The sequence below is a fragment of the Grammomys surdaster genome, unplaced genomic scaffold (genome assembly GCF_004785775.1).
Source record: "Grammomys surdaster isolate TR1022 unplaced genomic scaffold, NIH_TR_1.0 210, whole genome shotgun sequence".
NCBI lineage: Eukaryota > Metazoa > Chordata > Mammalia > Rodentia > Muridae > Grammomys > Grammomys surdaster.
The window spans coordinates 2,939,832-2,961,306 of NW_021604655.1; the positions used below are offsets into that span (position 1 = coordinate 2,939,832).

General features: G+C 47.1%; 1 protein-coding gene across 2 annotated transcripts in view; it reads right to left on the reverse strand.

Moving 5' to 3' along the window:
• Positions 1-18,191: 18,191 nt before the first annotated feature.
• Positions 18,192-21,475, reverse strand: part of Lin52 (lin-52 DREAM MuvB core complex component) — an 86,469-nt gene continuing 83,185 nt past the window's right edge. For both annotated transcript variants that reach the window (XM_028771929.1, XM_028771928.1), the window contains one exon: positions 18,192-20,050. In XM_028771929.1, coding sequence (XP_028627762.1) covers positions 19,995-20,050 — 56 coding nt within the window. In that variant the 3' untranslated portion in view covers positions 18,192-19,994. The remainder of the gene's footprint in view (positions 20,051-21,475) is intronic.

Consider the following 21,475-nt stretch of genomic DNA (forward strand, 5'->3'; position numbering starts at 1 on the left):
GGTGTGTCCTTGGGCCTAGAAAATGTCCACACAAGCCCACCATAGGGGATGCACTGCCCAGACCTGAGAGCCGGAGTTGTACCCGTCTCATGGGCCTGTCACGACCTGTGGAATGTGAAAGAGTCCTTTGTAAGTCTGTCTGTCCACCCAATAGCAACAGGAGAAGCTAGCCATGTGTGGGGGTACATACCTTTAATCCCAGCACCCAGGAGGCAGAGACGGGAGAGTTTCTGTGAGTTCAAGGCTAGCCAGGGGTACACAATGTCTCAAAAAAACAAAAAACCAAAACCAAACAAACAAAAACCCAAAAGCCATTCCCTGAATTCTAGGAAGTCTTGTTGTCTGGAAGCAGACAGGCAAACAGAAACTAAGCAGCAAGTACGACAAATGCTTTTTCCTTCATTCTTGTGTTTAATCCTCACAGAACCCTTGGAGGTGGGAATTGCTACGACAAACACCCACTTTACAAAAGAGTAAACTGAGGCACACAGAGAATAGTAACATGGCCCAGGTCATACAGGAAGCTGAGGACTTATCCCCATCTAGTCATTTGTCTTCTTACCTGCTTTCCACAGCATCACCCATCCATCTTTATCCAAAACTGTTTAGTCAGACGGATGGACAGAGTGATAGACAGACATCCTGAACAACAATGACTTGGTGTATTAGAAAATTTTTTTTAGAAAACCTTTTATGGATCGTGTGTGTGAGGTGTGGAGTTCAGAAGACGTCAGCTCTCTCCTTCCACCCAGTGGGGTGGGTCCTTGGGACGGAACTCAGGTGATCAGGGTTGGTGGTTGAGCCATCTTACCAGCCCATCATCTGTGTTTTTGAGGGTGTTGTTTTGGGAGAGCAGCAAGGAGGACTCAACCGGCATGAAGACAGTCACGGGAGGAAGGTTTTGATATCTTTGTTGGCTGTTGCACAGAGAGTTGCTGATACACAGGAGAAGGAAGCCGCAGCCTCTCCCCTCAAGTAACTCTCAAAAGGTAGGGGCTGAAAGCCGTGCCAACAGACAGGTATTGATGGAGGAAGTGAGTTGCCTGGGAGACTGGGGGCGTGGCCCACACTTCCTGGAGAAGGTTCACTTAAGCTGAGGCTGAAATGCTAAAAGGTAACCCTAGTTCTTTTCACTGGGCTAAGTTCCCTGTCTGGGACAGTCCCTCCACAGAACTCTCCTAGGCTAACCCATGCAATTCTTTCTGTCACCACCTACCCCAGAGAGGCAGATCCTTGGTAATGAAATCTGTTACCCATACGACTGTGTGCTCAGGGACCCTGTATTCCAGACTGGGCAGAAATCGGTTAGGGGCTCGTATGGGCATGCTGGTTGCCTTGGGAGAACCCAGCGCTGTTTTAGGCTGCCTAGAATTCAGGGCATGAATAGACCTCCAGACATCGCTCAAACCGCTTAGAAGGGAGTTACGGCAGCCACCCGGTCGCTGTGCTGGAGTGGGAATCAGTCCTCAGGCTCTTGTCTCTGGGGTGGTCCGCCACCCACCTCTGAGCTCTTCTTACCCTGGCCTCCATGTCTGCCTTGCCTGATGGTGGCCGGGGCAGCTTATCTGAATAACGATGGTATTGGCTCAGATTAAGGGCAACTAGCTGGCTCTTGGCTTTTCCTTTTTATATAACAACTAATCGTCTTCTAATCAGCCATTATTAAATTATATTCCGTTTTTAATTCATTCACAGATCACCGTTGGGACAGCTGGATGGATAATTGGGGAAGAGATAATTTATGTAAATGAGGAACAGCAGCAGAAGGTGGGAGAGAGGGAGATCCAGAGCCGAAAGGACCCCTCGAATGCTCAGGGTGAGGAGGGACAGCACTAGACTCTGGCTGGCTGTGATGGGGGTTGGGCCCACTACTGGGTGGGATTATACTGAATACTTCTAGAGAAAATGGGGAGCATATTACCATGGGGGATAGTTATTTTGGACATCCGTTCTGTTTTTCAGTGTGTCCTGAGAGGCAATAGATTGCCTTGGAGAATTCTAGAGTGGAGTAGTTTGCAGCTGCATCTCCCCACAAGCTGTCTGTTAACCTCAGTTTTCACATCTGCAAAATGGGAGTAATACGGGACCTGTCCTGTAAGAGTGCCTGCTGTTAGTAAGGAACTCAGTTCAAAGCCAGAGGCACCCAGTACTCTTAGGAGGATTATAAACACCGAGTCCCAACCTTCCTCCCACACTTGACCTCATCCAGGAGACATCTTTGGCACATGTGTTATTGACAACTTGTATCTCTGATAAAAGCCACGTTGTTACCAACACCTTGAGGGTCTCTCTACCAGACTCTGGCGAAGCACCCGATATGCAGTGTCTTCTGGCTTCAGAACAGCTATTTGAAGGGGAAGCTGCTGTCTCGGTTTTACTGTGGACACAGGGGTCTCTTTCCATCAGTCAGTCCTGAAACAGAAACCCAAACAAAAGTCCCAGGAGTTGCTTAGAAAGGAAAGGGAGGTAGAACACTTGTCCAGTACCAGGTAGCTCTGGGCATTTCCAGCCGGGGGAGAGAGGTGCAGGGTGGGGTGGGGGACAAGAGAGTCATGAAACAGGGCTCCCAGAAGAAGGCCATTTCAGAAAGGTGTGTGGGGCTGCTACAGGCAGGTGAGAGAAACTGGACAGACCTTCAGCCTTCCTGGCTTTTCTTTGAGGACCATAGAAATGGGGCACAGGTAGTCTGACAAAGACTGAAGGATGGGGCCTGGATGTGCCCGGGGCTGGCAGAACCTGGCAAGGGGAGGACCTTGGAGAATTCCCAGAGGGAGGGAGAGGATTAAAGGGACTAGGGAGGGTGGTCCCAGGGGGGTCCATGCAGAGTAATGAGATTAGGCCCCAGGCAGAGTGAGTGAAAGTTCTTACCATGTGGGGCCTCTGTCCTACCCTAGACTGCAGCTGTCATCCATGCCTGGGAGAGAGTTACCAGCAGTTCCCTTCTCTCACAGGGGCAGGCTGGCACCCTCTGTCTCCCTATGGCCCCTTGGCATTCCTGCTATGGTCATCTGCCAAGGGTCTGGCCTCTGAAGCTTAGCCTTCTGCCCACCCCTGACAGATGGGGCCACCCACACACTACGCTTTGTCATTGCCCCGTGTCTTGGTTTCCCAGGATAGAAGGCCATGGAGATGATACTCCAGACCTTCTGAGGGAGAACTTTGGAGGAAGGGAGGTCCAGAGCCAGGTCCCTGGGTTTGACAGCTATGTGACCCTAGATAGGTTTGTTAGCCCCTTGGTTCCAACTGACAAAATGGTTTTCACAGGAGAGGGCAGTGTGGGGCCTTTAGTGCCAGGCACTCTCCAAAGTCCAGGTCACAGGCCTGTGTCTCACATTCTTTATTTTTTAAAATGTTCTTTATCAGTATATATTAAATATACAAAGTAATGGCTTCTATTATCACACACACACATATCATATATATGATTTTGTCATATTCACCCTTCCATTACCTCATCTGTCCCCTACCCACCGCACCATTGCTCATCTTCCCAATTAGACTTCCTCCCACTTTGATGCGGAGGGATCTTTCTTACCTAAGGCAAGGCATGTGGAAAACAGAGCACAGGGAAGAGCCCGCTCATCACGCCCTCTAGTGGTGACGGAGCGCATAGCAGGGCGCAGGCACCTCGGCTTGGGTCACTAAGAGCCCGGACTGGGGGACACTGACCCGGTGAGCCCTTACGGCATCCGAGGGAAGCGTTCCTTAACCATTGCTGACATCCATCAGGAGACCATCTTTCCTTCGACTGTAAGTCGGTTAAATGTTAAAAGAAAGCACCTCCAAGCAGGGGCTACACCTCAGGAGCGTCTTTCTCTTAGTGCACAGCTCAAAGTCCGGCATGGGGAGGAGGGAGCCAGCGTCTGCCCGTGTGGACAGCTGAGGGCAATCTGCTGAGAGCTGGAAGCATCTGGAAGAACCCAGAGCGGTCAGTCAGGGACCAGAGGTAAGTCAGTCCTCTGAAACCAACGCATTTTCCCCGTGGTCCGATGACAGGCAGGACCAGGGCTGCGGTTCCAACTTTTAAGCCCATTTTCAATGAAAACACCCACATAAGCCTTCTCGTGTTCACCTCTCACATTTGACTCAGGGACTGTGTGCTGGCCCCCAAATTACCAGTGCTTTCACATCAATTGAGAGTTTATTAATCTCAGTGTCTTATTTTAAATTATTCAAGAACGGAATTTTCAAAGAAATTTAAATATGGTGAAAAGCATACAGCACGCACCGATTTCCTGTTATTATTTAATATCGTGGTGTCTTTGTTATGACTAATAGGAAAAATAGAACAAATTTCACACACACACACACACACGCACACAATACATTAGTCCTAAATAAAGCCCATGCTTTATTGAAATTTCTCGAATTTTATTTAATGCCCATTTTGTTTGTTTCTTCCATAATTACATTTCAGCATTATCACCTGGGCTGGGATTTTATTTCCTTTCATTAAAAATTATTTTTTGAAGCCAAGTGTAGTGGCCTAGACTTTCAATTCCAGCTCTCTGGAGGCTTAAGCAGGTAGATCTTTGTGAGTTTGAGGTTAGCCTGGTCTAATATTGAGTTCTAGGCAGCCAGGGCTCCACTAGAGACCCTGTCTCAAAACAAACAAAACAAATTAAGAAAACAACCACAAAAATATTCTTTTGAGGCAGGATCTCAAGTAGCCCAGGCTGGCCTCAGATTCCTCATATAACTGAAGATGACATTGACCTCTGACCCCTCTGCCTCTGCTTCCCTAGTAAGTGTTGTAGACCTTCACTACCACACCGGGGTTTCTGTAGCACTAGGGATGGAACCCAGTCTTTGTGCATGCTCTACCAACAGAACTACATGTTCAGCCCAATTTTATAGACGGGAAAAAATATACTTTAAAGAATGGGAATCTGGGCTGCTGTGACTTTACACTCTGGTCTAGAACAATCTCAAGGGATCATTAGTTTTAAAAAGGAAGACAGAAACACTATATCTTGTTTCCTTTATTCATGAAAAATAAAAGATGTATATATATATATATGTATATATATATATAATTTAAATTTTTATTATAAGTTTAAGTTACATGTGTGTGGTGTGGATTAGGATGTATGTGTGCACACATGTATAAGGTGCCCACAGAGGCCACAGGACGCTGTTAAATTCCCTCGAGCTGAAGTTACAGGCGCGTGCGTGCTGCCTACTGTAGGAACGGGGAACAGAATTGTGTGAGGTCCTCTGCAAAAGCCCTTCTCCACTAATCCATCTTTCCAACTTCTTTCTTTAGTTCTTCTTTCTTTTTCAAGGTCTCATTATGGAGCCCTGGCTGGCTTGGAACTCACTATATCGACTCACAGAGATCGCCCTGCTTCAGCCTCTGAGCGCTAGGCATCTGACATCACGCCTGCCCTATGTCAATGTTTTGTTTGTTTGTTTTTTTGTTTGTTTAAATCTCTGATGGAGAGTGTAAGAACTGGTTACTGGTTGGTTGTAGGGAAAGGAATAGATGTCTAGGGACTGGAATGGGAGAAACACAGACGTTATTCTATACCTTTTGTATTATAGAGTTTCAAAAACTGTAGATCCAGGCATGATAGTACTCCTTTAATCCCAGCACTCAGGCTGATCTCTGAGTTCTTAGCCAGCCTAACCTACGTGGAAGTAATAGGCCAGCCACAGATACACAGCGAGGCTCTGTCTCAAACGAAGCAAAAACAATCAAACAGACAAAAACTGATTGTAGGGCCGAGAGACTCGGCTCAGTGGCTAACAGCACTTGTTGCTCCTACAAACCACCAGGGTTTGATTCCCAGGACCCAGGTGGAGACTCACAACTGTGCATAACCCCAGCTCTAGGGGACCCAACAAACACGTATGTGACACACACGCATCATGCAGGCAAAGAATTCATGTACATAGAGTAAGATAAATAAATCTAAAAGAAACCAACTCCATGTAACTGAGCATGGTTTCTCTCGCTTGAAATGCCAACATTCCAGAGGCTAAGGCAGAGGGTCTGTGGAGCATTTGAAGCCAGCCTGGCCTATACACTGAATTCTAGGCAACTCTGGGCTACGGGGCCCTGAAAAAAATCAAAGTTGTGGGCCCCAAAGAGGATAGGAACTCCATAGGAAGACCAAGAGTCAACTAACCTGGACCCTTGGGGCTGTCAGAGTCTGAACCACAAACCAAAGAACATACACAGGCTGGACCTAGGCCCCACCTGCACATATGTAGCAGATATGTAGTTTGACTTTCATGTGAGTCCTAAACAACTAGAAGAGGGGTTATCGCAAAAGCCGTTGCCTGTACATAGGATATGTTCTTCTAGCTGGGCTGCCTTGTCTGGACTCCGTGGGAGAGGAAGCACCTAGCCTTGCAGAGACTTGAAATGCCAGGGTTGGGGGGACACCCAGAGGGGGTCCCACCTACTCAGAGGAGAGGGAGTAGGGGATTGAGAAGGATTGTGGGAGGAGGTGACCCGGAGGGGGGCAGTGATTGGGATGTAAAGTGAATAAGTAAAAAAAAAAAAATTACACAAACAAACCCAAAGACATAAAGGAAAACCAAAACTGTATATATGTACTAGACTTGATGGTACATGTGTGTAAACCTTGCCCTTGGGAGGCTGAAGTAGGAAAACTGAAGTTCAAAGCCAGCCCAGATTATACACTGAGTCTCTGTCTAAACAAACGTTGTAAACATAGTACCTATCTTGATAAGCAATGCATGAAACCTAACTATATACACATAATATATTCATCATTTTTTATACGCGCTATTCCTGCCAGCACACAGTAGGCACTTCATAAATGCTTAATGTCCCTTGCATCCCCAGGGCACACATTAACAATCGTGTTTGCCCAGCCGCCTCCCTTTCCACTGTGAGCTTTGATCAGCAGGCACAACGAATGTTTGCTAGGAGATTGATTTATACCAGGGTGAGGGAATGTTTCCAAACTTTCACAGAAGTGAAAGACAAGTGGCCTCCATTGCCCCACAAGGGAAAAAGATGTTCTGTGCCAGGGTGGAGCCAATTCCAAGGGTGGGCTAGGCGAGGCGAGGCGAGGTGAGAGGCAAGGCGAGGGGCGAGGGGCGAGGGGCGAGGGGCGATAGCACACTCGGGTGTGGAGTCACAGCTGCCAAGCTCACCCTGTCCCGTACAGGAGGGCCGGAAGTATTCAGCAGCCAGGACCATATCAGAAATGTGATCTCAGTACCCAAGATCTGGCTCCTTAAGGCCTTGCACCTCCAACACCTAAGTTGGAAAGGGTCCTTATCTGCCCCTTTCTTCCAGTTCTTTAGTTGGAGATCAGAGTTTAACTCATATTGACGAGCCATGTAAGAGTCCAGGGCTCTTTGTGAGTGGAGAGGACCACCTGAGCCCTGGGTACCCAAAGATGGAGGCACAGGTGTAGCCAGAACACCCCAGCCTCCAGCATGTTCTAGGCCACCGATTCATACTCTTCAGGGATGCACTGAAGGCTGGGGACAGTCAGGAGCCTAGAGGTACAGACTCTCTACCCTGAGCAGTTCTTAGACGAAGCCCGAGTCTTGAGTCGCTCGCCTCCACTGTCACGCACATTGACCAGTGTGTACCAGGCACTTCCCACAGAGAGTCTTGGACACCCAGGAAGGGCTTAAAAAGTATTCTCAATTTTTAGAATGGAAAAGCAGCTCAAAGAAATTTAAGTCATTTCCAGTGTCCCAGAGCTCACATCGCTGGGACCCTCAACTCCCAACCTCCTCTTGGCTCGACGCCTGCTCAGGATCTCAAGTGTCAGGGGCTGCTCATGAACATTCTCCATGTCGTTCCTACCAACCCACGTCCCTAAAGTCCCACTGCCGCTGAGCTCCACGTCTCCCTGTCCATTCACTCAGCTTCGCAGGAAGCTCTGGAGACCCCATTGACGGGGAGAGAAGGCCCTGGAGCCTCTTAGCTGGCTGCTAGCTCAGAGCTGTAGGAAGGCTGTCGCGGTGCACAGCGCTGATCCTAACCAAGTTTGCCAGCCCAGCTTTTCTCATGGCTTCCACACAATGGTCTGCTTTGTGCCCACCTGCCGATAATGCTTAATTAGGCGAGGAGTTGATTAATTTGAGGTAATTGACAGCTAATTAGAAGCCTACAGGCTCATTAACTTGACATCTTGTCTTTGTGAATTGGCTGGGTATAGTCAGGTGATGCTAGCCGTTGTTCCCCTCCCCAGCTCTTCCAACCCCAAAGCCTGAGGCATCACCTGGGGGAGGGCTGGGCAGACCCCAGGGTTCAGGTAGGGCAGTTTCAAGGTCAAGAGTAAAGGAAACTGGCAGTGAAGGAGTATGCTCTGGCTCCAGGAAGGAGAGAGAACAAGAATGAAGGGCATATTGTACTGGGCAATGTACCCAAGGGAGAAATGGACCCTAGCAGGAGAATGGGAAAGTGTGAGGGGTTCACACAGTGAGAAGGGGCTGGGGGGAGCAGGGGAGCCTGGGGCCTGTTGGTTAAATCCCAGCTCTGCAACTACTACAATTGAGCTATATACCCTCTACGCCTCGGGCTTCTTGTTTGTAAATCAGGAATAACAATGTCTAATTTACCTCATTCAGTTATGGTGAATAGTTCATGGACACGGAAGCAAGGCCTAGTAAGCACTCAGTTAAATGTTACCTATTGCTGGGCGGTGGTGGCGCATGCCTTTAATCCCAGCACTTGGGAGGCAAAGGCAGGTGGATTTCTGAGTTCGAGGCTAGCCTGGTCTACAGAGTGAGTTCCAGGACAGCCAGGGCTACTCAGAGAAACCCTGACTCGAAAAATCAAAAAAAAAAAAAAAAAAAAAAAGTTACCTATTGGGCTGGCAGGCTGGCTCAGTGGGTGCAAACCCGATGACCTGAGTTTGATCCCTGGGACCCTGGTGGAGGAGAAAACTGATTCTGGAAGGTCCCTCCCACCTCCACACTTGAACTGTGACAAACACCTTCCTGTGTTCACTTATATATTTTACACACACACACACCACACACACACACTAGTAATAAGTAAAACCTAAAGGCTGTTCACTATCCTTGGCAGTGGGAACTTGAAGATTGAAAATAGTCTTAAGAGGGCAGGTGGGCCTTGGGGTCGTCAGAGGCAACAGAAAACCTCTCCCTTGGAGAACCAGTGTTACCGTGTGGAAATCTGCATTTGGAAAAGGCCTTTTTGTCGAAACCTCTTTAGGGGGCAATTTACTGATATATATTAAGATGTATATGTGGCTTTTGACCCAAGAGTTCCCCACTATTAACACACTCTACATGTGTGTTACATGTACACACAAGAACTTCAACACAACACAGCCTGCAGAACCTCCCTGTGTATCTCAGTTGGAAAGGTCTAGAATCTCCTGAAAGTCCATTACTGACTAAATAAATTATGGCACATTCCCACAGTATGGTACATTACTATTGAATCTATATGTACCAATATGAGCATGATCCAAAATGCATTAGATAAGGAAAAGAAGCCACGTATATAACCGTGTGTGGTTCTCACACGTAGCCCAGTGGCCGGAGGTATAGGAAATGGGAGAAGCTGCATTTTTCATAATTTGTTCATTTGAAATGTGGTTTGTGCCGGGCGGTGGTGGCGCATGCCTTTAATCCCAGCACTTGGGAGGCAGAGGCAGGCGGATTTCTGAGTTCGAGGCCAGCCTGGTCTACAGAGTGAGTTCCAGGACAGCCAGGGCTACACAGAGAAACGCTGTCTCGAAAAGGAAAAAAAAAAAAAAGAAAAAAAGAAATATGGTTTGTATTTCTTACCTTTTCAAAAATCAGTTTACAATTAAAATTCCCCTCCCCCCACAACCCCTAACAACAGCCACTATAGAGGCAGAGTAGCCAGAGATGAGGGCCAGGAGCCCAGTCCTGTCCACTTGGTTTCTTCTTCTACACAGACAAACATGGTGGCCTACAGTCAGGTGTGGCTATTGAACCCTTGAAATGTGGCCTTTTTTTTTTTCCTTTAAAAAAAAAAAAAGAGGATGGAGAGGTGGCTCAGTGGTTAAGAGCAGGTACTGCTCTTGGGAATTTGGTTCTTAGAACTCACATAAAGCAGCTCACAACTGCTGGTAACTCCAGTTCCTGCGGATCTAATGCCCTCTCCTGGCCGCTACTGGTTATTACACCCACATGTATCATCACCCAGATACAGACATATAGACATCTTTCAATTTAAAAAAAAAAAAAAAAAGGGAAAGGGGGGAGGGGGAGAGGGAGGGGGAGAGGGAGAGGGAGAGGGAGAGGGAGAGGGAGACGAGACAGAGATACCTTTCGGCTACCTCATACCATAGTAGGCAGACATGGACTTCTGCTGGGGCTGAATTTTAAATATTCACTTACTTTTAATTTAGATTTAATAGTTACGTGAGGCTAGTGGCTGAAAGTGTGCATATAGCATAGAAATGTGTCTAAGAGATAAACAAGCCAGCGGCCCTTCACTTTCATCTGAGGGAATTCCCAACCCAGAATACAAGTCTCAGAAGTCTGGGTTCCGAGAAGATCTGGAGCTCCTGTCCAGCACAGTCAGGACTGTACTGGATGGAGGTGCATCTGGTGGATCGGCTGGAATGTCTGGTTTTCTTAGAAAGGAGCATCTTGATGGCTTAGAGCAGGGGTTCTCAACATTCCTAATGCTGTGACCCTTTAATACAGTTTAATACAGCCTCCAACCATGAAGTTATTCCGTTGCTACTTTGTAACTGTAAGTTTGTTCCTGTTATAAATTGTAACACAAATATCTGATACGTGACTCTAGGAGGTCATGATCCACAGGTTGAGAACCACTGTCTTAGGAATTAAAAAGCATATTTAGACTGAGACAATATGGCTCAGTGGGTAAAATGATTGGGTCACAAGCACGAGGATCTGAGTTATAGCCCCAGAACCCATGTAAAGCTGGACATAGCAGTGTTCGTCTATATTGTTGGCACTCCTGGGAGCTGGAGACAGAATCCCAAGATGCTCTTGGGCCAGCTAGCTGAGCATAGACTGCAGAGAACAGCAAGGAACCCTGTCCACACAAGGTGGAAGGCAAAGGCTAACAGTGGAGATGTCCTTGCCCATGAATACATGTGTGTGCACATGACTATACTCACATGAACATGTACACACACACACACACACATGTGCATGCACACATACATGCATTTTGGCTTTGAGACAATAGTTAGCACTATCTGGGAAGAATTAGGTACTTCTTTAGGTGGCTGGATTCAGGCATCCGCTCACTCAGTGACTGTGCTCTAAGTATTCTCGGTATGCCAGCTTCTTGAAAACAGTCCCATAGATTGAATTTTTGCTCTGGCTTCTCAGTAAGGGCTGGGCACAATTGCTTCTCCCTCACAAGAGGCATAAAGTGTGCTCGCTCATGTTTCAGGTGTTTATTGAACAGCTTTGTTGTGTCAAGGTAACAAGACAGGCTCACTGGCCTGGCTCAGTTGCTGTGGACGCATGACAGGCAGTGGCAAAAGGACATCACCATTGTGCATTTCAAAGCCCAGGATGGGCCCGAAGCTTCTGGCTCCTCTGTGGTACTCAAAGAGTTCCCACGGGGCTGTAGTTTGAAAAGGAAAAGCATCAGTTTTCACTGATGCTTCGTTTTGGAGCCTCAAAGATCCTTTTGATTAGAAGCACAGCTCACAGGCGGGCAGGCAAACAGGGCTTCATGCCCAGATCAGTGAAGGTGTACAGCCTCAGACTCAACCCCCTACTAGGTGTCTGACCTCTCTAGGCCATACCCCCAAGTCACAGCTGCCCTGACTGCTGGCACTGAAGACTGTTGCAGAACTTCAATCAGGCACAATCCTTTTTTTTTTTTTTTTTTTGGTTTTTCAGTATAGCCCTGGCTGTCCTGGAACTCATTCTGTAGACCAGGCTGGCCTCGAACTCAGAAATCTGCCTGCCTCTGCCTCCCAAATGCTGGGATTAAAGTCGTGCGCCAATACCGCCCGGCAATCAGGCCCAATCCTAATGTGTGCCCTCCTCCACACCACACAACACAACACACAAAATGTAATACAAGACTTTAAAATTTGTCCTTTTGCTTGAAATGTTTTGGTTATTTTTTATTTGCATGAATGAGGTAGCTACCGATATTTTTTCTTCCTGTTTTGTTCTGTTTTGTTTTGAGACAAGGTTTCTCTATGTAGCCCTGGCTGTTCTGGAGCTTGCTCTGTAGACTGGCCTGGCCTCAAACTCAGAGATCTGTCTGCCTCTGCCTCCTAGTGCTGGGATTCAAGCCAGCACTACCAATATTCTTGCAGCATCTGCTGGTGGGCACTTATTTCTATTGGCCATACTCCTAGAAGAGGAATTAACAAAGGTTGCGCTGAAATTTTCCTTTTGAGACAGGGTCTCATTATGTAGTCCAAGCTGGCCTCAATCTCACCATCCTCCTGCCTCAGCCTTCTTAGGGTTAGAACAGGCTTGCCATTACCATGCCTGGCTCTCAAACCCATCAAAAAACAGAATGTGAACCTGACATGGTGGTGCATGCCTTTAATCCAAGCATGTAAGAGGCAGAGGCAGCACATCTCTGTGAGTTCAAGGCCAGCCTGGTCTATATACATAGTTCTTTCCAGGACAGCCAGGGCTACATAGTATGACCCTGCCTCAAAGCGGGGGAAAGAAAAAAGGAGATGTGTATTCAAAGTAGAATAGTCAATTGTTCCATTTTCGGGATCGTCCTCCATCTTAGGAAACTGCTGGGTTTATAGCAAACTGGAAAGTTAGTTACTGTGATTCAGGATTCGTTGTAGAGTTATCACCTAACATACATGAAGTCTGAGGCAGGGTGCTGCACACCTGAACTGCAGCACTCAGGAGGTGAGACCAAGAGTTCCAAGTTAGCCTTTGTTAAGACCCGATCTCAAAAAAAGAAAATGGAGAAGGGAAGAGGAGGACGGAAAAAGAAGAAAGGAAGGAAAGAAAGAAGCCATTTTCCCCTACAAATAGATTGCAATGAAAAGTTGGCTTCTTAGGCCTCACGCTGGGAATTCGTTTGGACTGAGGTTTCATCAAACACACAGTGAATTCATTGTTATCACAGTTCCATGCAGACTGACTGACTGTTCCAAATCTCTGACATCAGATTTTGTTTCTATTACTCTGAAAACAGGTGATTGAAAGTCACCTGGGGCTGGGCAGTGCTGGCGCACACCTTTAATCCCGGCACTTGGGAGGCAGAGGCAGGCGGATTTCTGAGTTCGAGGCCAGCCTGGTCTACAGAGTGAGTTCCAGGACAGCCAGGGCTACACAGAGAAACCCTGTCTCGAAAGAAAAAAAAAAAAAAAAGAAAGTCACCTGGGTATGGTGGTGTATAAACCTTTCAAGATTTATTCGTATGTCTATGTAAATGAACGCCAGTGGATGTGGGTCCTCACAGAGCCTCGGAGAAGGTGTCAGATCAGCAGAAGCTGCAGTTACATACAGGCAGCTGTGAACCTCCTGAGGTGGGTGCTGGGAACGGAACTCAGGTCCTCCGCAAGAGCAACAGGTGCTCTTAACTGCTGAGCCAACCTCCCCAATGTCTGTGAATTCTAGGACAGCCAGGTCTACAGTGCTGTCTCAAGAGGGAAGGGGACATAATTTACTTGAAAAGTGACTTTTACAGCTCAGGAAATAAAATTAGAGGACAGTCATACCAAAGCCCACCCCAAATGTTTACTATATATGCTCAGGAAGCATATATATATATGTGTGTGTGTGTGTATGTGTGTATACACACACACATACACACACACACACACATACACACACACACACATATATATATGAAATGGTTTCTTCAAATGGATCAAAATGGCACCTAAGTCCCCCAGACTCCTTGATGGCTTCCTTGTAACTATGGTCAGCTCATGGCTTGGTCACAGCCCTGCCTTGTAGAAGGAAGGATCCAGGAGCTGACAGCTTGTGTCTCTAGTGGACAAGTGGAACCCATGTGGCATTCAGGTGCACAGTTGGGCTCACACAGCCCTGGACAGGAGTGCCCGCTGTGTTTGTCCCTGGGCCCTCAAGGCCAGCTCTTCCACGCTTCCTGCATTGTCCCCTTACTTAACCTTCCAACCCGCTGCCCATCCCCACTTTACAGGCTTGCAGCCCTCCCCGCACCCGGACCCAGAAACCCATCATTTCTCCTTGATGTGTCTACTTTCATTTTCCTAGGACGAATCATTTGACAATCGCCGACCCATATTTCTAAGCTCACTGGGTCTTGCTGTGCGATTTTCCTGTCCTCTCTGGGGTTTGTAACACCAATCATCTGCAGGTTTCATTAGCATGCTGTTTACCCCAGTCTTTCAGATCATTAATGAAGATGTGAAGCAAGCCACCAATCCTCACAGCCCCCGCCATGGGCGTGCACCCCCCCCCCCTGCGCTGGAATCATTATCCTTCCTGGTGTGACAGGGTCAGAGCCAAACCAATTTGCATCAATCTTTGGTGATACTGGGGAGTGTCGCCTGCACTGCAGTCCTCCCATAGTCACAACTGCCTCAGATATCCTCCTGGAGTGCTCCCCTCTCAGATGCAGTGACTCCTCTCATCTGGCTGACAGCCTCAGAGCTATGGTAAAGGCCAGACAGGACTCAGGGTTGCACAAGCCTGCCATGTTGCCTTCCTTCTGACTTGAGCTGAACCTTTTTGGTAAACTCCTGGCAAAGGAGGGGAGCAGATATGGTCCCCTTAGGATTTACCGGGTTTCATGATGTCATCTGTTTCTACCCATAAATGGGTCAAGCCTCCTTAGGGTCCTCCAGAGCCCAGTCAGGTGTCGGGGCGTGATGCCCCAGATTGGGATGGCTGAGTTACATCTCAGAACAAGGCCTATTCTCCCTGCTCCTTTCTCCTGTCTCTGGCCCTGGTGCTTTTCTGTCTTCTCCACTGAACACCTTATCTTGCAAGGACCGGAGTCTGACTCTCAGGACCCATGTAAAATCCAAGCCTAGCAGGGCATGCCTGCAATCTCAGCACTGGAAGGTGGAGACAGGAGGATTCCTCAGGTTTTCTGGCCAGCCAACCTAGTTGAATTGGTCAGTTCTAGGGCCAGTGACAACTCTTAAAAAAATAACGTAGAAAAGCAGAAAAGCAATGGAGAAAGACACTTAACATTTCTCTCTTGACACGCACAGGCATACATGATCACCTATGATCATGTACACACATACACACACACACACACACACAAAGGTGGAGGCAAAGCTGCATGAAGAGCTCTGGAGTTTGCTTTCCTCTGAGGCACCCCATGTTCTGTAGACTATTTCTGGCTCTGAGCTGACTCAGATGCCTGTGGCCCTGACCAAGGCTCCCTGGCCACTGCAGCCAGGGCTTCTCACTCCCATTCAACCTCAACTGCAGACTCTTCTAACTTGATCCTTCCCTGCTGTTCCTTTGTGTGGAGCTAAGGGCTCGGCTGCTGTCCCTGGAGCTTGGCTGTATCCAAGGAAGACACCAGGATGTGACCTTCAGCCTCATCTGACCTGAGACCTCAGGCTGGTCAGGCCAGGCTGCTCTCTAAGGGTGGAGGAGGCTGAGGCCCGAGTGGGGCCTATTCAGCCCTGTGAAGGGAAGGAGAACCTAACCAAGCCCATACCTGGGGAAGCACCTGGAACAATGTGGAGGGGTATGGAGCAAGGACCAGGGGCATAGGGTAAGGCAGGAAATGCATTCCCAGGTAGTGACCCGAATAGCATCGATGCTCAGAAACTATCAGGAGGAAAAGCTGTGTCATGGCAATTCGACACCATAGGAAGCCAGTGTCAGCTAAGAACCCTGCCAGTTGTGGAAAATACATCCCTCCAAGTGCTTCTCAGCCACAAACGGACTTTCGTGACACTCTGCGGAGTCAATGACTGGATTTTCCAGTGCACTTGCTAGCCAGAGGTTACTTCAGAAAGTGAAGGCTGTGGAGGAAGGGAGGAGATGCTACTGTGCACTAGTTACTCCACATTTCCCCTGAAAGTGTCAATAATTCTAACAAATGTGGGCAGAAAGAAAAAGACACCAAGTCCAGTCTTTAATGACCCCATCAAATAGTCAGACAATGGTAAGATATGCCCCGCACTGATTCTCATGTCCTGTAATGACACACCTCAGGACTCCAGGAAATTCCAGTGAAGTGTTATTTGGCACAGTGGGGAACTTAGCACATTTGGAAAAGAGTCACTGAGATTTTTTGGCTTCTTTGATTCTACATAATTGAGCACTTTCTGGTTATTGGAGGTCACTTCCAAAAACCTCAGAAACAGATCAAAATAAATATGAAAAAATGTTAGCCAATTCTGTTTAGAACTTGAGTTTCAGATTCCCAAGGAAACTCTCCTTACACCTTCTGCCCCCGGCTATGATTAAGTCTGTCACTGTATCACCCCCAAGTGTTTCTGTTGGAAATCGGTTGCAATCCTGGGGGAATCCGACTTTCATCTACCAACTTCTGAGTCACACAGAATGCAGCCAGTCAGGAAGGCTTGCGTTGGCAAATAGGCTACTTTTCTGTTTTTTTTTCTTTTTTCTTTTTTCTTTTAAAGATTATCCAAGAGAGACTGGGGATAGTACCCAGGGGAAGAGCCAGACACGAAGGTGAAAGGGTTAAAGTGTAAGTGGGCTGAGGAGTGCCTCTGGCAGGCCATGTGCTCTTCAAGGGTAGCATCTCACACAGGCTGTGTCAATTCTCTCTGACGTGGTGGTTAAGAACCTCTCTGAAGGTCCAGACGTGGTACCACAGTCACACAGCAAGCCGTGTGAAGCAGCGAGGGCCAAGGGTGAGGAAGCAGAGCAGACTTCCTGGAAGGTCAGGGCTCCAGGGCTTCAGACTCTGGCTCCAGGAATGGAGGCCAGGCTGTGCCCAGCGCAGCTCTGCTCTGCCTTGGGCTTTGGGAAACTCTCACAAGTTGCTTTGTTTAGAAACTCTGTTCCCCATCCCTCAGTGTGCTGCCTCCTCTCCTTCTTCCTCCTCTTCCTCCTCCCCATCCTCCTCCCTGCATCTGCCCTCTGGTTAGAGTTGTATGAAGCGGAAGACAATTTGGGGCTTATTAGCGTCCCAGGGAGACTTGTAACTTGTGCTGCTAGGACCCAAACAGGAAGAGTCTTAGCAGCAAACTCCAGCCGAGAAAGGACTGAGGGATTGTCTCACCTAATTACAGGGAATGGCTCTCTTTGTGTTTGTGATTCAGTACGGTTGTCCGATCGCTTCTGATCGCTCTTCTCCATTTGCTGGCTCAGGCTATGCTGGAATTGTGCTAATTAGAGGAGAAATGGACAGAGTGATCCTGTCAGCCCTGGTTACTGGTGGGGACAAAGCAGAATATTATTCTGAGGCAATGTTTTGTAAGAGCCCTTCTCCTGCTCTCATTAGGAGGAAGAGGCCCCAGGAGGGGAAGTCCCCAATGCCTGGCCCAGCTAATGGAGCATTGGGGTGATCTCGTGCTAATTAACAGGCTCTGCCAGCACTGCAGCCAACCAAGGGCCCCACAGTTGCACCCGGTATCACCTGAAGCTTCCAACTGTCCCTGGTCTAAAAGTGCCAGACAAAGGGTGGGAAGGTCAACGGCCTTTTCAGACACAGGGGCACACTTCCAAAGTGGCACAGGTCTAAACAGATACGAAGAGCCAGGTATAGGCTAGTCAGAACTTAGAACTGAACTTGGAGACCTCTGTTTGCTCACTCAGTGAGCTGCTGGAATATGGTGATCCTGGATCTCTTGAAGGATAGGGAAGATGTCAAATGGAGAACATGACTTCATGCTTGGAAAGGAAGGCCAAGTTTAAGCTGCCAAGAAACCACTGATTTGACGACTCCTGGGAGCCATCTACTTTGGCCTACCTGCCCCCATTCCAACCCATAGGCCATTCTGCAATGCCTAAATGCTGGGGGTATGGACTCAAAGCACTCCTGGGTACCTCAAATGCTGTTTTGAGATTGCAGAGACAGTGAGATGGTTTTTATCAGGTGCATTTTGCTGCCCTGATTTGAATAAAACCACAGATTAACTGAGTTGTGAGGTGGTATGTGATCAGAGTCACAGGAATGGTACATCTGAATGCTGAGGAACCATGGGGAGACTCCAGCAGGGTCATCAGAGCTTCTAGGAAGAACAATGATCAACATGGCTGGTGGGACAGTGGGCTTGTCACCGCAATTGTGCTTCTGATAAGTCTATGTTTTAAACATGCAGCTTGGCCCTTTAAGGAAAAACATGGTCTCCTATATGAGGGACATATTTATTATGGAGAGACAACATTATACACAAAGTATTCTCTAACATTCTAAAATACATACTATACATAAGTTTATATTATCAATACAAAAATACACCATTAACATTTCTAAGGACGATAATACAAAAACAATAAATACCACAGTCTAAAACACCTACTTACATTAATTAAGTGCTGGTGAATAGGACAGAAAGAGAAGGAGGCCATAGCAGATCAAAACACCAACTCCTGGCTTCCTATTACAGACGTGCTTAGTTTGGGGGAGCTAGCCCAGTATTCTCCACAAAGTTTTCAATTTCCCCAAACTCTGAAAATTGCCTGATGTCATCAACTCTCAAAAACAGAGTGAAGAAAAAAAATTGACATTATGGCATTATTTTCCAACCACTTGCACACACTCACTTTAATTGCATTCAGTGAGATTAAAAACTGTCAATTATAGAATTAAGCTTAAAATCAACTGGTCATTGTAGGGACCTCAGCAGAATACATCTCTTCTCATAGTCATATCTGTGTTATATATTTCACTGCCTTTTCCTTTCAAAAAGTAAAATTGTGTTGATCAAAACCATTAATGAGGGGGAAAATCCAACATCAATTCTAGCATTAAGCACAAATGTCAAAAACAGTCAAGGGACCTTGCTGTAGAGCCCAGAGTACTGTGCCCTAAAAGATACAAGACCACAAACTTGACCACAACTTTTCCTGTGTCCACACTCCCAGTGGACGATGGCCACAGAGCTTTTCTTTCTACAATGTTCAAGGAACTCGCTGTACTTATCATGTGACAGACTAGGTCTAATTGATTTTATCCCCGGGCAAGATTTTCAGATTTCAGCAGACATACAACTAGCAAAAAAAAATCTGTGAGAGCTGTAGTTAAGCCAGGACACTTTCATGGGGTGTGTTCTTATATAAGCAAAGCATCTGATAGGTGGCTGAGAGGAGGAAGGAGGGACAAAACGCCACTACCATTTGCTAGCACACCAGTCAGTCAGGCTTCCTGTTTTCAGTCACATGGGGACTCTCACAACCACACCCTCCCACCTTTTTACTTACAAACGTAACAGACTACCCAGAGTTCCTTCTGTTGCCTTCTTATTGGTCTGGAGGTCTAGGACTCAAAGCGACACAGCATGAGCCGTTCACTCTACAGCTAATCCCAGGAAAGTCACTCAAGAGTTCCTCCTGTCTGGAGTCAGACCTGCGAGTGGGACTGGGAGGTGGGGACCAGATAGTGTTGACAGTGGGATTGTCACTGGAGGTGCAGATTTAAAAAGCAGATGTGCATTTCAGCAAGATTCTGTTTCCTCCAGAATGGAGCCAAAGAATCCATAGATGTTGGAGAGTTCACAGGTCAGGATGCACAGTCTGGTCCAGAACGTAGTTGGTCTCTGATGTCCTCATCATGAATGCTTAGGAGATCAAGTACAACTCAACAGAACCCTTTCAACCAACAAGTCACTAATGACTTTGCCCTTACAGAATCAAAGGAACCATACGATCCTGGGGCTCCTGGAAACCACCTTTCAGAATGACAGGCCCTCTGTGCTAGCAATATCCAGAACAGGGAAGCCAACTCAGCAAACAGCAATGACCCTTGGGCAGAACAAACTCTCCTCTTGCTACCAAACGTCCTCAGAGGCACAGGGTGCCAGGGGCAAGGGAGAAGGGCAGTCCTGAAGTTTAGTCTTCAGGCTTTCCCAAGGAAGCACATGGTGGGCATCGGAGTTGCATCTGGAAGGAAACTTGGTTACAGTCTTCGAATACCAGTCCATGAGCAGTTGCTACTTCTTGGGCTTTTCTAGAATGTTCAAGAATTTTCCTCTTGTCATCTCTCTGGCTGCAATCACAAAGTAAACAAAATATCAATGAATATCTAAAATAGAAAAAAGGATCACAGGAAGATTTAAGGTAAAAATGCAGATTGGAACAAGAGATCCACTTCTCTAAAGTAATAGTCTGACTTTCTCATCTTTGTCATGTGTGCCTATACTTATAAATAAATATGTTAATATAAAAAAGCATATCAGTAATTAGATCAATTGGTATACACTTAAATCAACTGTATACCAAACTGCTACCCCAACAAATTTAATCTACTACAATTAAAACTGGACAGAGAGTATAAAGCTGGCAACTGTATAAGGTACAGGTGAACTGTGGAAGGCTATCTGCTATCTTTGCTGGAGTTATCACTGAGAAAGGAACGTCCCTTGGGGAAATGTCTCCATGAGATCCAGCTGTAAGGCATTTTCTCAATTAGTGATCAAGGGGGACGGGCCCAGTCCATTGTAGGTGATGCCATCCCTGGGCTCGTAGTCTTAGGTTCTATAAGAAAGCAAGCTGAGCAAGCCAGTAAGTAACATTCTTCCATGGCCTCTGCATCAGCTCCTGCTTCCTGACCTGCTTGAGTTCCAGTCCTGACTTCCTTTGGTGTGAATAAACCCTTTTCTCCCCAACTTGCTTCTTGACCATGATGCTTTGTGCTGACTAAGACAAGTGTGAGTCCCTCTACTCTCTGTCTCTCGGGTCTAACACCCATGCCCACTATCTTATTATGAGGTTTGTTCTGGGAGGCTCAAATCCAACCAAGATTACAATCTTCTCTGGACTGCTAGTTTCTGAACATTTAAAAGCTCAAATCAGAATCAGTGATCATACACCTCACCTCGGAGCAGTGGGAGGCCCTGTGTGCTGTAATATAACAGTGTTTATATTCCCTCAGTGCAGTTCATCCAGGGATGGTGTAATAAAGCAAAGTTTATAGGGCTTTGGTCTTCTCTCTCTTGGCATTGTCAGTCCGTAGGTATTTAATATAGCCAGGCAAGGTTTATGTGTCTTTCCCTGGCTTTCAGTACCATCAATCTTTAAGAACTAGTTACACTAGGTTTATTCAGCTACTTTCCTAGATGTAAGGCTCCAAAGTAAAAGTAAAACCTTTCTCACTTACAAGAGGGGCACTCAGGAAGCCCCTGGTATAGTTCTGCTAAGCAAATGTCAATAAGCATGGACAGTGTATCCCCTGCCCCCCATCTCATTCCACAAATCATCACTTTAGAACTTAAATGTAGTTACAGTTTTGAAAACTTCTGATGGCTAGGCTGGGGAGCAAGAAGTCTTCCAGAACTATTCAGTGGACACAGGGCAGGTGGCGTTCCATGGTCTCAAAAGAGAACATATCCATCTTGGGCAAAGAAAGGAAGTGGCTGTGGGAGGAACCTGCAGTAAAAAAGGCCTGTCTGCTGCGACCTTGTGCCTTTACCTA